Source organism: Panthera leo, chromosome E2 (genome assembly GCF_018350215.1).
Source record: "Panthera leo isolate Ple1 chromosome E2, P.leo_Ple1_pat1.1, whole genome shotgun sequence".
NCBI lineage: Eukaryota > Metazoa > Chordata > Mammalia > Carnivora > Felidae > Panthera > Panthera leo.
This window is the reverse complement of record NC_056693.1, coordinates 8,448,476-8,465,000: the sequence shown is the minus strand read 5'-3', so window position 1 is coordinate 8,465,000 and position 16,525 is coordinate 8,448,476. Positions and strand designations below refer to the sequence as shown.

The following is a 16,525-nucleotide window of genomic DNA, read 5'->3' as shown; positions in this document are numbered from 1 at the left end:
GGCTCGAACTCACGAACTACGAGACCATGATCCGAGCTGAAGTCGGATGCTTAACAGACTGAGCCACCCAGGCACCCCTCACAAATTAGTTTTCAAATATAATTATGTGTATTTCTAAAATAGCTAACTTACTGATGTGTTTAAATGCCCAAAAGATGCAAAAAAAAAAAAAAAAAAAAAAAAAAAAGGTGAGTCATCCTCGACCCTACTCCCCATCCCGTCCCCACGGCTAACCCCTGTCTTGTGTTTCCATTTTCAGAGCTGTTTTGAGGGTCTGTGGCAAGCCTGTTAGGACCGAGGGCTCTGAGGCCAGAAGGCCTGGGTTCAAATCCCAGCCCTGCAGCTTTCTGGCTGTGTGATCTTGGGCAAGTTATTTAACCTCTCTAGACCTTTCCTCATCTATAAAATGGTGGTACTGATAATATGCATACATGAAGGCTGGTTACAGGGACTAGATGAGTTAGTACATGCCAGACTGCAAAATTGACCCGTGGGAGATGCTCATTACGTCCCTTTACACACACACGTCAGTATAGCTACGGGATAAAACTTCTGGAGGGAATCACTGGACCCACTGGGATGTGTGCTTGCAGTGGCTTTAGATATTTCTAGGGCATTTTATTGGCTTGATGTCCAGCCCACTCTGGAGATGACAAAGATCCAGAGAGGAGAGGGGCACCTGGGTGGCTCAGTCGGTTAAGCGTCTGATTCCTGGTTTCAGCTCAGGTCTCGATCTCCCGGTTCGTGAGATCGAGTCCCGCGTCAGGCTCTGCACTGATGACACAGAGCCTGCTTGGGATTCTGTCTCTCTGCCCCGCTCACGTTCTTTCTCTCTTTCTCTCTTTCTCTCTCTCAAAAAAAAAAAAAAAAAAAAAGGATCCAGAGAGGAGAGATGTTAACCCAGCCTTCTGGAACTCACTAGTAGATCATGTTGTAACACCTCTTTACTCTCCTAAGTTGAGATTATTTTTTTAACGTGTATTTATTTATTGAGGCAGAGAGCAGAGGGGAGGGTGGGGAGAGAGAGAGAGAATCCCAAGCAGGCTCTGCGCTGTCAGTGCAGAACCCAGTGTGGGGCTCGATCTCACAAACCGTGAGATCATGACCTGAGTGGAAACCAAGAGTCGGACGCTTAACTGACTGAGGCACCCAGGCGGCCCCTGAGTTGAGATTACTTAACAGACCCTGATCGCCATGTCCTGTGTGCCAGGGGCACCGTCGTAACACCTTTACCTAAGCATCACCTTGATTGAATTGTCACGGCAACCCTGTGGGGGTGGGCAGTCACCTTCATTTTACAGACAAGGACCCGCAGGCACAGAGAGGTGAGACTTGCCTGAGATGGCCCAGACTAGAAAGTAGCACAGCCTGGCTTTGAACCCCAGCAGTTGAATCCGTGGTCCCCACCAGGGGGCAGCAAACTATGTAACCTGCGGCTGAATCCAGCCCACAGCTTGTTTTTGTAAATAAAGTTTTATTGTAACACGGCTAGGCCCATACACTTCGTGTGCTACAGCTCCAGAGTTGAGTCGGGTCAACAGAGACTACCCGGCACACAAAGCCAGGAATAGTTCCCATCTGGCCGTTTATGGAAAAAGTTTGCCAAGCCTCTGTCTAAATTCCACTCTTAATCTTTCACGTTCACGGATGTCAGGTGTAACCTCCCCACACGTAGGATTTCAAAACATTGCTATTAGCCCCAACTGTACTATATCAAGGGAACACAGAGAAAAGTCACTTATAAGATATAACAGGAGGGGCACCTGGGTGGCCCAGTCGGTTGGGCCTCCGACTTTGGCTCAGGTCGTGCTCTCACCAGTCCCGAGTTCGAGCCCCGCATTCGGGCTCTGTGCTGACAGCCCGGAGTCTGCAGCCTGTTTGGGATTCTGTGTCTCCCTCTCTCTCTGCCCCTCCCCCACTCATACTCCATCCCCCTCTCTCTCAAAATTAAATAAACATTAAAAAAAAGAAATAACAGGAATTTCAATATACGTATCGTAGAGTTACTAGATTTAGCAAATAACAAAGGGCATTCAATTGTACTTGAACTTATGACAAATAACGTAAACAACAAATACGTTTTTTAGCGTAAGTATGTCCTACACAATATCTGGGACATACTTATGTTGAAAAACTATCTGACATTCAAAATTTTTTCAGTGTTTATTTATTTTTGAGAGAGAGAGAGAGAGACAGAGTGCAAGCAGGGAAGGGGCAGAGAGAGAGGGAGGCACAGAATCAGAAGCAGGCTCCAGGCTCTGAGCTGTCAGCACAGAACCTCGGCGTGAGCCTCGAACCCATGGGCCACGAGATCATGAACTGAGCCGAAGTCAGACGCTCAACCGACTGAGCCACCCAGGCGCCCCTATCTGAAGTTCAAATGTAACTGTGTCCTATAGCGTAAGTATATTCCAAACACTGTGTGGGGAGATACTTATGCTAAAGAATTATTGCTTGTTCATCTGAAAGTTGAATGTAAGTGAGCCTCCCATATTTTTTCTGGCCACCCTAAGATGTTGGAGCTGTCTCTGCTAGAAAACGTAGTGGGGTGTCGGACGCGGCACTGTCCTATAGCGAGTGAGTTTGAATGTAAAAGTGGGGAACAGAAGCTGTTTGCTCAAGAAGTGGAGAAAGGGGCGCCGGGGTGGCTCAGTGGGTTAAGCGTCCGACTCATTTCCGCCTAGGTCATGATCTCACAGTTCCCGGGTTCGAGCCCTCCGTCGGGCTCTGGTGCCGATGGTGCGGAACCTGCTTGGGATTCTCTTTCTTTCTGTCTCTCTGCCCTTCCTCTGCTTGTGCTCTCTCTCTCTCAAAAATAAATGTAAAACCTAAAAAAAAAAACAAAAAACCCAAAGTGGAGAAAAACACCAGGAGCTGAGGTATTGTGTGTTCCAACGGTCCACCATGTCCTGCTTATACGTAAAAGGGAGCCAGGGTCTAGGCTCTGCTAAATGGGAAGAGGCTTCTGCCCTTGGAGAGTGTCTGCTTCGGGGGTGAGAAGAGTGTTACCGATGCGGGACACATCTCCTTGTGTGTTCTGTATGTTATAAGACATCCGGGTTCCCTGGCCATCCCCACCTCCCCTCGCAGGTAGGGCCTGCATCACTGTGCACCCCAGAAAGCCACCCAAGCCCCGGCTGGGTAGACCGTGCCGAGACTGCTGTGATGCCTGGCCGCACAGCCGAGCCAGAATTCCCGGAGAGAACCTCACATCCCTCCCCCAGAGCCTGACCCAATGTCTCTCTCCCCAGGAAACCTTGGAAGATCTGGACAAGAACAAAGATGGCTACGTCCAAGTGGAGGAGTACATTGGTGAGTTGAACCTGATCCCCTCCCTGAGGACGCTTGTCTTCTCCCGAAGAGCCCAGTGTATACCACCCGTGGGAGAGCCATGGCCCTCTGAAGTGGGGGCAGGGGCACTGCTTGAGTTCATGTAGCCACCAGACATTTATTAGGCACCTACTGTGTGCTGGGCCCCTCATGTATTTATCGATCACCCGCCGTGTGTCAGGCCTAGCAAACATTTATTGAGTACACATATTTGCTGGGCCTACCCAATTTTTCTCAAGCACCTACTATGTGCCATACCAGAAGAGCATTTATCAAGCACCTACTGTGTGCCAGGACCAGGAAACGTGGATTGAACACCTACTGCCTGGTAGCGGTTGAGGATACAGCAGAGAATATCCCACACCGGGTTCCTTCCTCGGAGGGTCTGGAGTCTGCAAAATCCGGCCTCAGGGGCTGCATTGGTTGGGGTGGGAAGTCAGGGAGCTTGTCTTGAACTTGTATTTGCACAGCAAAGGCTGTGTCTCCTGTTATTCCGAATTTGGGGGGTGGTCTTGAGACACCCTCAAATTTGCCCTCGGCCCCGCCCCTACCCCTGTCTGGAGGGGCAAAGAATTTAGTTGAGGGGAAAGCTGTTAAACATGGATATTTTTTCAAGTTTGAAAATATTTTTCTTTTTCTTTAAAAAAATCCTTTTTGTGTTTATTTTATTATTTTTTTATAAAGTGTTTTTTTCATGTTTATTTATTTTTGAGAGAGAGACAGAGCATGAATGGGGGAGGGGCAGAGAGAGAGGAAGACCACAGAGTCCGAAGCAGGCTCCAGGCTCTGCACTGTCAGCACAGAGCCCGATGCGGGGCTCGAACTCACGAACTGTGAGATCATGACCTGAGCTGAAGTCGGACGCTTAACCGACTGAGCCACCCAGGCACCCCTTAATGTTTATTTTTGAGAGAGAGACAGAGCATGAGTGGGGGAGGGGCAGTGGTTGGGGGGCGCGTACAGAGACTCCCAAGCAGGTTCCACGCCGCAACGTGAGTGCGGAGCCTGACTCAGGGCTCGATCTCATGACCAACTGATCACTACCTGAGCCGAAACCAAGAGTCGTATGGTGAACCGACTGAGCCACCCAGGTGCCCCAACACATTTTTTTTTTTAAGTTTATTTATTCATAATCTCTACACCCAACATGAGGCTCGAACTCACGACCCCAAGAAGAGTCACATGCTCTACCAACTGGGCCAGCCAGGCCTCTCAAGACCTTTTTATTTATTTCTGAGAGAGAGAGAGAGAGAGAGAGAGAGAAAGAGAGACAGAGTGCAAGTGGGGGAGGGGCAGAGAGAGAGGGAGACACAGTATCTGAAGCAGGTTCCAGACTCCGAGTCGTCAGCGCAGAGCCTGGTGCGGGGCTCGAACTCACGACCCGTGGGTTCATGACCTGAGCCAGAGTCAGACACTTAACCAGCTGAACCATCCAGGCGCCCCAAGACCTTTTTATTTAAGCATAATTCATTTTTTTCTTTTCTTTTCTTTTCTTTTCTTTTCTTTTCTTTTCTTTTCTTTTCTTTTCTTTTCTTACATCTATGAGGATAGAAGTCTCCCCCCCACCACCCCCCCAGTAAGCAAGAACTTCGGCATCGTCACTGACTAAGAACGAAAGCTGGCACCCTGTCACATGCTGTCCTCTGTTCTAAGTGGTTAGCACCTCATCAGTTCAGTTAATGCCCCCCTCGACCCCTACGAGGCTGTGATTCCCCCATATTACGGATGAGGAAGCTGAGGCCCGGAGGGATAGATACTTGACTGAGGGGGAAGCAGGACGTCAGTTCAGGCGGCCGAGCCCAGGGTCCCACCCGGACCCCCCTAGGCTGCTTCTCTTCCCCGCGGGGTTCCGGACTCCCCAGGGTCCCGTAACTTCACAAATTTGAATGGTATGGGGAAGAACGGGAAGGAGGAGTACTGAGGGGGTGTCACGGGCCCTGAGCCAGGCTGGGAGGGGGGGCAGGTGGCGAGTCAGGGAGGGTGGGAGAGGTGGGGGTGCGCCGTGCTCCAGGGTGCCGGCCCGCCTCCTTCCCACCTGCCCCCCCCCCCCCAGCTGTGTGACCACCCATGAGTTCCTTGTCCTCGGTGTCCTTGCCTCTAAAGGCGGTCATAGAACACCCAGCAGGTACAGTCACCTGTAGGCAGCCCAAACTCCCCTCAGCGCATGAACGCCCAAACGAAAGGTCTATCCAGGCAACGGAATGTTATTGGGGCATCATAAAAAGGGATAAAGGATTAATACAATGCTACAAAGTGTATAAATCTTGGAAACAGCGCGCTGAGTCGCGGTGGGGTACAGGAAACCAAAGTGACGTTGTGCGGCGGCTACACTTTCATAAGAAAACGGGGGCACCTGGGGGGGGGGGTTCAGTCTGTTTGAGGCTCTTGATTTCCACTTGGGTCGTGATCTCCCAGTTCGCGAGTTTGAGCCCCGGAGCCTGCTTGGGAGTCTCTTTCTCTGTCCCTCCCCTGCTCTTGCTCCCGCACTCTCTCAAAATAAATAAGTAAACTTAAAAAAAAAAAAACAACACAAACACTGTGCTAAGTGAAACAAACCAGACACAAAGGGCCACGATATCGTATGACTGCATTTATATGAAATGTTCAGGATAGGAGAATGCATGCAGACAGGAATTAGATTACTGGTCGCCAGGGGCTGAAGGGGGGCAGGGGGTAGGATAGGGAGTAACTTTTTTTTAATATTTATTTATTTTGAGAGCGAGAGAGAGCACGAGCAGAGGAGGGGCAGAGAGCGAGAGGGAGAGAGAGAATCCCAAGCAGGCTCCACACTGTCAGCGCTGAGCCTGATGCGGGGCTTGAACCCACGAACCCTGAGATCATGACCTGAGCTGAAACTGAGAGTCGGAGGCTTAACTGACTGAGCCACCCAGGTGCCCCAAGTCTTTTTTTTTTTTTTTTAATAATTAAAAAAAATTTTTTTAGATATATTTTTTGGGAGAGAGAGAGTAAACAGAGAAGGGACAGAGAGGAGACAGAGAATCCCAAGTCAGCTCTGTGCGAAGCTCAGTGCGGGGCTCGAACCTGCAAACCTTGAGATCATGACCTGAGCCAAAATTAAGAGTCGCCGCTCACCCAACGGAGCCACCCCGGTGCCCCTTGAGGGAGGTTCTGAAAGCGGGGTGAGCTGTTCTGAGGGTGGCACACAGCATTTCACGTGTGTATCCCTCAGACTGATTGCCAGTTGAGGAAAGGATCGATCAGTCAAGTCACTTTCCCTGTAGCAGGACTGTCACCTGTAAATGGGGTGTTGCCGTTAGTCCCATTCAAACAGAGGAGGAGACCGAGGCCAGGGAAAGCGAAGGGGGCTGCCCGGGGCCCCTTGGTCAGGAGCGGTCGGGGACCGGACGGAGCCCCCGGTGGTCACGGCCCCGAACCGCCTGACGTCGCCCCTGTCGCCCGACCCAGCGGACCTGTACTCGGCCGAGCCCGGGGAGGAGGAGCCGGCCTGGGTGCGGACCGAGCGCGAGCAGTTCCGGGACTTCCGCGACCTGAACAAGGACGGGCGGCTGGACGGCAGTGAGGTCGGCCACTGGGTGCTGCCCCCCGCCCAGGACCAGCCACTGGTGGAGGCCAACCACTTGCTGCACGAGAGCGACACCGACAAGGTGTGCAGGGGTGGGGGTGGGGGGGGCTCTGCAGAACTGACCAGACCCGCCTTGGGGCTGCCGGGGTCCCTGTTGGGCCCCAACAGACAGACTGAGAGGGGTGCGGGAAGGGAGGAGCGGAGAGCCAGAAAGAGGGGGACGGAGACCTGGGGGGGCCACAGAGGTCCAGAGAGGAGTCTCACAGGCAGGGCCCCTTGTCATCCCTGCTGACCTCTGACCCTCCCTCCAGGATGGGCGGTTGAGCAAGGCCGAGATCCTGAGTAACTGGAACATGTTCGTGGGCAGCCAGGCCACCAACTACGGCGAGGACCTCACGCGACACCACGATGAGCTCTGAGCCCCAGTGTGCCCGCTACAGTCTTGTGGCCCCGTGGGATGACCGGAGGAGGGGCCCCGGTGGCCAGGCCCTCCTCCCCATCTGGACCTGCGGGACGTGGCCACACCCACCCCGTGTCCCTGTCCCCCTGAGCTCTCAGGGACCCACCAGGTCAAACTTCTCCAGGACGCTGCAGCCCCTCCCTGCCCCCTCCCCTCCCCCGGGGTCTCACAGACCCAAAGGGTGAGTGACCATCCGTTTCTCACTGGCAGAACCCCCCCAGCCCAGCCCAGGCCCCCCCCCCCCCCCCCCCCCCCGTGTCAAGCTCAGCCTTCAAGAGCCGCCACTGAACATTCCAGCTCCGAATCTGGGCCTCACACCCCACAACAGAGAAACACTCCCCGCCCCGCACCCCCCAGCCCCCCCAGGACTCGCCCGCCGGCCGGCACGGCCCCCACAATGCCTCCTCTCTGCCAGGGAGGCAATAAATTCCAGTGCCGGGGCCTTGTCTGTGTGTCTCTGGGGGGGTGACGGGGGCCTTGGGGAGGAATTGGGGGCTGTGCCTGGGAGCTGGGGGGGAGGGGGACCGTGGGCTGGGAGGAGGAGGCACAGGCGTTTGGAGAGGAGGCTCTAGGCGTCAGCAGGTTTTGAGGGCATTCCTGGAGCCCCCTGGAGAGCACAGGACGGCTGTGTGCTGTTGGCTGAGTGGCCCGGGGGTGGGGGCTTCCCTGGTGAACAGAATGAGGAAGTAAGGCCTGGGGACGTCTGGAGGGAGAGCCAGCCAGACAGAGGGAACAGCAGGAACAGCAGAGTGTGCCCCGTGTGTGTGTGGATCAGCCAGGAGGCCGGTGTGGCTGGAATGGGGTCAGCGAGCTGGAGAGGCGGGGGAGGTAGGAGCAAACAGAGAGCTGGAATCTGGTGGTACAGGGTCCCGTGGACAGGTCTTCGGGGTCGCTTTGCGGTGAGACGAGATAGTTACGGGCAGAGACCCGGAGAGGCGGGGACAGAATTTATACTCGGTGAGCTGGGAGCTCGAGGAGGGTCCTGAGTAGATGTGAGCTGACTTGGGTTCTAACACGGTGGTGTCTTTGCTGCTGAGTCGGGGCAGAAGGACGGGACGGTCCAGGCATTTATTCCTCGTGCAGCCCTGTGTGACCCACTGGTTTAAATTCTCCTCTAGAGCTCCCAAAGGATCTATAAGAATAAGGTCACCAAAAGGTTTGTGACAGCTTTAACCAGGAGAGCCACAAGCCAGAAACAGCCCATGCGCTCATCCACAGGAGAAGGGGTAAATCCGCCGTGGAACCTTCCCCCAGGCGACGTCACACCAAGGAAAAAGAATGATGTGGGGCACCTGGTTGGCTCAGTCGATAGAGCACGTGACTCTTGATTTGGGGGTTGTAAGTTCGAGCCCCATGTTGGGAGTAGAGATTACCTAAAAATAAAATCTTGAAAAGATATATTCCTGGGGCACCTGGGCGGCTCAGTCATCGGTTGAACATCTGACTTAGGCTCAGGTCACGATCGCACAGTTTGTGGGTTCAAGCCCTGCGTCGGGCTGTCTGCTGTCAGTGTGGAGCCTGCATCAGATCCTCTGTCCCCCACTCTCTCTCTCCCTCTAAAAAAAAAAAAAATATTCCCTGGATTTTTAGGGCAGTTAAACTGTTATGTATGATATGCTAATGCTGGATAAATGTCATTGTACTTTTGTCAAAATGGCTTAGTTGAGAGTCCAACTCTTGATTTTGACTCAGGTCATGATCCCGGGGTCCTGGTAGTGAGCCCTGTGTCATGCTCCACGCTGGGTGTGGAGCCTGCTTGGGATTCTCTGTCTCCCTCTCCACCTTTGTCCCTCTGTCCCTCCGTCTCAAACAACAACAAAGTCCCTAGCATGTACCACACAAAGAGTGAACCCTAATGTATTAATGCACTTTAGTTAATAATAATGTATCAATGTTGGCTTAGCGATTATAACTAAGTATCACAGTAATGCAAGATGTCAATAAGGCGGGGGTGGGGGTGGATGCCTGGGTGGCTCAATCGGTTGGGTTGAGCATCTGACTTTGGCTCAGGTCGTGATCTCAAGGCTTGTGAGTTCGAGCCCTACGTTGGGCTCTCCACTCTCAGCACAGATCCTGCTTTGGATCCTCTGTCTCCCTCTCTAACCCCTCCCCTCCTTTCTCTCTCTGTCTCAAAAATAAATACACATTAAAAATGTTTATTTATTTTTGAATGTGTATTTATTTTTGAGGCAGAGACAGAGCATGAACAGGGGAGGGTCTGAGAGAGAGGGAGACACAGAATCTGAAGCAGGCCCCAGGCTCTGAGCTGTCAGCACAGAGCCCGATGTGGAGCTCGAACTCACGGACCGTGATTTCATGACCTGAGCCGAAGTTGGACGCTTAACCGACTAAGCCACCCAGGCGCTCCCAAAATGTTTTTTTTTTTTTTTTTTAAAGATGTTAATAAGAGGGTAAACTGGGGTGGGGTAAAGGGGTATGTATGGGAATATTTTATACTTTTCTTTCATTTTCTTAAACTCAAAACTCTTTAAAAAAAAGTTTTTATTTATTTGAATAACCTCTACACCCAACGTGGGGCTTAACGTTATGACCTTGAGATCAAGAGCCGAATGCTCTGCCAACGGAGCCAGACAGATGTCCCAACCCAAAACTGCTCTTAAAAATAAAGCCTAGGGGCACCCGAGTGGCTCAGTCAGTTGAACAACTGACTCTTGATCTTGGCTTAGGTCATGGTTTCCTGGTTTGTGAGTTTGAGCCTTGCGTCAGCTCTGCACTGACAATGGGAAGTCGGCTTGGGATTCTCTTCCTCCCTCTCTATCCCTCGCCATCATGCTCTCTCTCTCGCTCTCAAAATAAATAAACTTGAAAGAAAGGAAGCCCAGTAGAGGCACCTGCCTAGTTCAGTCGGTATAGCTTGCTACTCTTGATCTTGGGGTTGTAGGTTTGAGCCCCACATTGGGTCTACACCCAATTACTTAAAAATAAAATCTTAAAAAAAAAAATAAAGCCCATTAATTAAAAAAAAATCATAAGCGACTAAAGTAGAAAAGAAGGGGTGCCTGGGTGTCTCAGTTGGTTGAGCATCTGACTCTTGATTTCAGCTCAGGTCAAGGTCTCGTGGTTCGTGGGTTTAAGCCCCTCACTGGGCCTGTGCTGAGTGTGGAGACTGCTTGGGATTCCCTGTCTCCCTCTTTCCCTGCCTCATTCTCTGTCTCTCAAAAATAAACATTAAAAAAATAAAATAAAATTGAAAAGAAAAAATTTTCTAGGTCAAGTCCTAGCCCCCCCATATTTGATGATTTTTGTTTTCCTTCTGGGGGAAAGAGATGGAAATAACCCAGGGCAAGACTAAACCTATAGACCAATGTGGAGAGAACTGGCATCCTAACATATTAAATCCTCCAATCCATGAACATAGTATATTTCTCCAGTGATACAAGTGTTGGCATCCTCTCAGCAGTCGGTTTTGTAGTTGTCAGAATAAAGGTCTTAGGTCCTTTGTTAAATTCATCCTTGAGTATTTTATGGTTTTCATGTTATTGTAAGAGAAGTTATTTTTAAATTTCATGTTCTAACTTCTTGTCTTTACAATATAAAATACAATTATTTTTGTATATTAGACTTGTATCCAGTGAACTTGCTAAATTTATTATGCGTTCTAGAATTTCTGTTCCATTGTTTTATTGTTTTATTTTTCCACTAAGGTTTCTGTCTAGACATATACTTTTTTTTATGTTTATTTTTGAGAGAGAGAGAGCACGCTAGTTGGGAGGGACAGAGAGAAAGGAAGACAGAGGATCTAAAGCAGGGTTCGAACTGTCCACATGGAGTCCTATATATGCGTCATTTTGGTGTTGGTCTTAGGTTACTGCCTTTTTTCTTGAGAATGGGTCATATTTTCCTATTTGTTTCCATTTTGAGTAGTGTTAGAGTATATCCTGGATACACTGTAGAAACTCTGGAGTCTGTTATGTTCCTTTGAAGAGTATTGATTTTTTTTTTCCCCTAAACAACCCATTAACTTGGTTAAACTCAAACTGTAATCTCTGTAAAACTCCTCCTATGAAATTTGTACCGCACATTTCAGTTCACAGTTTTTTTAGGTTTAGCTGGGCTTCCTGGAGTGTACCCCATGCAGATGTGGTTCAGGGTCAGCTAGATATTTGAGCAGAGTTTTTATAAAAATATTTGGAGTGCCCTCACCCTGGATTTCCAGTATTTATACCTTACTTTCCTATTGTTCTGGTGCTTCAAGCTAGGAAGACTGGATTTTTCCCCTGGTGTTTTTAGCTGCCCCTCTGGCTAGGACTAGAACCTACCCCCAGGCTGTACAAATGAGAAACCACCCACTGCCTTTCTTTTTTATTGTCAATTTCCCTCCAGTTTCTTCGTGGTTTGGTTCACTTTCCAGTGCCTTTGGGTAATGTTTTCTGTTTTATCCAGAGTTTATAATTGGTATCTGTGGTAGGGTTGGAATCTGAAACCAAGTGTGTCTGAATCCAAGTGTTTAAAACGTTTATTTATTTTTTGAGAGAGCGGCGGTGGGGGCAGAGAGAGAGGGGGGGACACAGAAACCGAAGCAGGCTCCAGGCTGTCAGCACGGAGCCCAATGTGGGGCTTGTGCTCACCAACCGACCATGAGATCATGATCTGAGTTGAAGTCAGACGCTTAACCGACTGAGCCACCCAGGTTCCCTGTCTGAATCCAAGCTTTTAATTATGGTAACATACTGCCCCCTAGTGGCTGGAAGTGGAGAACTGGTTTATGAGAGTAGGGCAAATTTGTAGATCTCTGGGAGGGCTACATGTTTCAAAACTTTTTTTTTTAATCAAAATAATACAGCAACAAATTACTTGTATGGGACAGCTCATTACGAAAGATTTCCTGCACCTTGTCACCCTTTGTGCCTCTCCCCAGGTTTTTTTTTTTTTGTCTTTTTGCACATTTTATTTTTAAATTTTGGCAGTATACTCATAGGATACAAAATTCTAAATGTACAAGATGTTACATGCTAAAAATGAGTCTTTCTTCCACCAAGTTCGCCTCCTCACAGGCAGCCAGTGTTTCTTTCCAGGGAGAATTTACATAGATTTAGGCAAATATGTACAAACTGTTTTTCTTTTTAATAGAAAGAAGGGCAGATGACTAACAATGTTTTTTACCTTTCTTGTTCCACTTAACAATTTTTTGAATCAGAACGCTCTGATCTTAAGTTTTTATAATTTATTTTTTATTGAGGTAATTCAGAAAATATATTTGAAGACCATTTCAGTTCAGTCCACGAAGATTTAACCAGTTCTCCCCTGACCAACATTTAGGCTGTTTTCAGTTTTTTTTTTTTTTTTAAGTTTTATTTATTTTTTTTAATTTTTTAATGTTTATTTATTATTGAGAGAGAGACACAGAGCATGAGCAGTGGAGGGGTACAGAGAGAGGGAGACACAGACTCTGAAGCCGGCTTCAGGTTCTGAGCTGTCAGCACAGAGCCCGACGTGGGGCTCGAACTCACCACAAACTGTGAGATCATGACCTGAGCCTAAGTCGGTCACTCAACCGACTGAGCCACCCAGGTGCCCCTTAAGATTTATTTACTTAAGTAATCTCTACACCCAGTGTGGAGCTGGAACTCATGACCCGAAGATCAAGAGTCCTGTGCTCTTCTGACTGAGCCAGCCAGGCACCCTGTACTGGGAACATTCTAGTTTGGGTTTTTTTCTTTTTCTTTTCCTTTCCTTTCCTTCCTCTTTCTTTTTCTTCCTTCCTTCCTTCCTTCCTTTCTCTTTCTTTCTTTCTTGTTTATTTATTTTTGAGGGGGGCAAAGGGAGAGGGGGACAGAGGATCTGATGTGGGCTCCGTGCCGACAGAAGAGAGTCCTATGTAGGCTTCGAACTCACAAACCAAACTGTGAGATGGTGACCTGAACTGAACTGGGATGCTTAACTGACGGGCTGCCCCCTAGTTCATGTTTTTTTGAGCATGTTTGTGCCTCTGTGGGGTGTATGGGTCAGTGGAGATTGTGGGATCGTGGAGTTGGCATCTTTAGCTTTTACTAGATATTGCCAAATTATCGCTGTTTCCTTGCCCACCAGTGTGGTTAAAAAAAAAAAAAGTTAGTTTCTGGGGCACCTGGGGGGCTCAGATTTCAGCTCAGGTCATGATCTCACGGTTCACAAGTTCGAGCCCCGCGTCGGGCTCTGTGCTGACAGCTCAGAGCCTGGAGCTTGCTTCGGATTCTGTCTCTCTCTCTCTCTCTCTCTGTGCCCCCCACTCGCACTCTCTAAGATAAATAAACATTAAAAATTTTCCAATAAATTAAAAGATTTGCCTATTCTGGACTTTTTATATAAGAGGGACCATACATCATGTGACCTTTTATGGCTGGCTTTTCACTTCGCATACTGTGTTGTTGTTTTTATTTATTTAGTAATCTCTACACCCAACTTGGGGCTTGAACTCACGACCCCGAGATCAAGAGTCTCGCGAACTCTTCTGACTGAAGCCAGCCAACTGCCCAGCGTACTGGTTTTCCAAGTTCATCCACGTTGTAGCAGGTACCGGTACGTCATCATTTTTATGGCTGAATGATATTTCTCTGGATGACTATACCATGTTTTGAGTATCCATTCAGCACTTGAAAGACATTTGGCTTGTTTCCACTTTTCGGCTAACGTGATTAGTGCCGCTCGGATCATTCACGGGGAAGTTTTTGCATGGACAGACTTTCAGTCTCCTCGGGTTATATACCTAGGAGTGGAATCATTAAGTTAATTTTTTTTTTAAGTTTTTTCTTTTTTTCCTTCTTTCTTCCCTTCTTTCTTTCTCTTTCTTTCTTTCTTTCTTTCTTCCTTTTCTTCCCTTTTCTTTCTTTCTTTCTTTCTTTCTTTCTTGTTTCTTTCTTTCTTTCTTTTTCTTTCTTTCTTTCTTTCTTTCCTTCCTTCTTTCTCTTTCTTTCTTTTTAAGAAAGAGAGACAGCGAGAGAGAGAGGGCAAGCAGGATAGGGGCAGAGAAAGAGGGAGGAGAGAGTCCCAAGCAGGTTCTGCACTGTCAGCACGGAGCCCGACTGGGGGCTGGGGACCCACGAACTGTGAGATTACAACCTGAGCTGAAATCAAGAGCCGGATGCTTAACTGACTGAGCCATCCGGGCACCACCACCCCCCCCTTATTTTTTTAGTTTTCAAATTTGACTTTTAACTCCCATAAAGTCCGCTGTTTGGTTACAAATCTATGGATTCTGATGAATCAGTCATGCAACCACCCCCACCATCAAGATACAGAACAGCCCCGCTGCCCCTCCCCCAAGCCTCCTGCTATCCACTCCTCCCTAGCCCATCCCGCTCCCTCCCTGGACAACCAAGGAATTGCCCCCTGTCTATATAGTTTTCCTTTCCAGAATAAATCTCCCTGTTTAAAAGCCTGAAGAACTGCAGGTCGTGGTCATGGACTCCGGTCATGGTCTCGCGGTTCGTGGGATCGAGACCCGAGTTGGGCTGTGTGCTGACAGGGTGGCGTCGGCTGGGGATTCTGTGTTCCTCTCTCTGCCCTTCCCCTGCTCTCGCTCTCAAAATAAATAAATAGACGTTTAAAGACACGTACAACTAAACGCCTTAAGAATTGCAAGTGCCCTCTGCAGGCCAGCTGAGGCCCGAGCCACTGCAGGCACCCCCCACCCCCCTTCCCCTGGCCTCTTTCTTGCTCTCAACTTCCCCAGCGGCGCCTAAGGGCCCTCTGCTGAGAAAAGGCACCTCCTCCTCTCCCTTCCACTGCTGCGGCTCAAGCTGCCGGGAGGCCCTTGCTTCCGCTCCCTGTCCCTTTTGAAACCTCAAAGGAAACTACTGTCTTGGATGGACCTTGACCTGCACCCTGCCGCCTCTCCGCAAAGGGGGTCTCGAAGGGCCCGCGAATCAGGGGGATTTAGGCCCCTTGTGGAAATACAGGTGCAAGGCTGGGAACCCTGGAAGCTTTGATCGGTGGTGGCAGGGCTGGCCTGAACACATGTGAACAAGACTGGAGTCCCTGAGGAGGCTGAGAGAAAACTGGAAGGTCCCAGGGGTGGTTGTGGGCGATTAAGAAAGAGGCTGAGGGGCGCCTGGGTGGCTCGGTTGGTTAAGCGTCTGGCTCTGGGTTTCGGCTCAGGTCATGATCCCACAGTTCGTGAGTTCTAGCCCCTCGTTGGGCTCTGCGCTCATGGCGGGTGCAGAGCTTGCTTGGGATTCCCTCTCTCTCTGCCCCTCCCCACCCCTCTGTCTCAAAATGAATACATAAACTTAAAAAAAAAAAAAGAAGAGGCTGATGGGGCACCTGGGTGGCTCAGTCGGTTATGTGTCCCACTTCGGGTCAGGTCATGATCTCGCGGTTCAACAGTATGGAGCCTCCTTGGGATCCTCTCTCTCCCTCTTGCTCGGCCCCTCCCCTGCTCCCTCGCTCAAAATAATAAATAAAACTTAAAAAAAAAAAACCAGGCTGAAGATTGGGGTGTTTAGGGACTGAGGGGTGGCTTGAAATGCTCTAGGTAGAAAGGAGTTGGCTGGAAGCTCACTAAGGGGGGGGGGGCGATTCATGGGGTGACAATGTGGAGATACCTGGGGGAGGAAAAGGTACAGAGGATGGGAGGAAGGGCAGGGCTGGGGGTGGGGAGGTCTCTGGAGGCGGCTGGCTTCTAAGTGAACCTGACTTCTGCTACAGCCTTGAGCAGTGTGACTTTGGGCAAGAGCATCTTCTCAGGGTCAGTGGGCTGTTCTGTGAAATGGGTACAAGCATCCCTCCCCCAGGACTGTGGCCCGGACGCAAGAGGACCATAGATCGACAAGCCCAGATGGCAAGGCCTGCCCTTGAATGTCAGTGGCAACTGGGCCAGTTTCCAGGTTCTGGGGTCTAGGGATCAAAGGGAGGTCCTAGAAGGCTCTGGGGGAGAAAATGCTGGGTTTTGGGGGGGGGCTCCCCAGGGTGCAAGGATGATACACCCCCCTCCTACCAAAACCTTCCCCTGCAGACACCAGACAGGGTCTTCACTAAAGAGCACCGAAGGGCACTTCCCGGTCCTTTGAGTCGGGTCTGGGCGTTTGATGAAAACTTTTTACAGAAGTGAAAAGGCAGAGACTGCTGAACGGAACAGCACATGCCCTGAGATGTCATGCTGGTTGAGCCAACTCGTGTACACACGTGGAGAAAGCCCTAGAAGACAGAACCTAGGTGTCCCTCAGGGCGGGAACGTTAAGGCTTGTCGATCT

General features: G+C 49.8%; 1 protein-coding gene across 1 annotated transcript in view; it reads left to right on the top strand.

Annotated features, from left to right (window-relative positions):
• The window catches only part of RCN3 (reticulocalbin 3), a 15,152-nt gene extending 7,582 nt beyond the window's left edge, over positions 1-7,570 (top strand). The window contains exons 5-7 of the mRNA XM_042918570.1: positions 3,252-3,312; positions 6,757-6,956; positions 7,186-7,570. Of these exons, the coding sequence (XP_042774504.1) occupies positions 3,252-3,312; positions 6,757-6,956; positions 7,186-7,293 (369 nt within the window). The 3' untranslated portion in view covers positions 7,294-7,570. The remainder of the gene's footprint in view (positions 1-3,251; positions 3,313-6,756; positions 6,957-7,185) is intronic.
• The last annotated feature ends 8,955 nt before the right edge of the window (positions 7,571-16,525 follow it).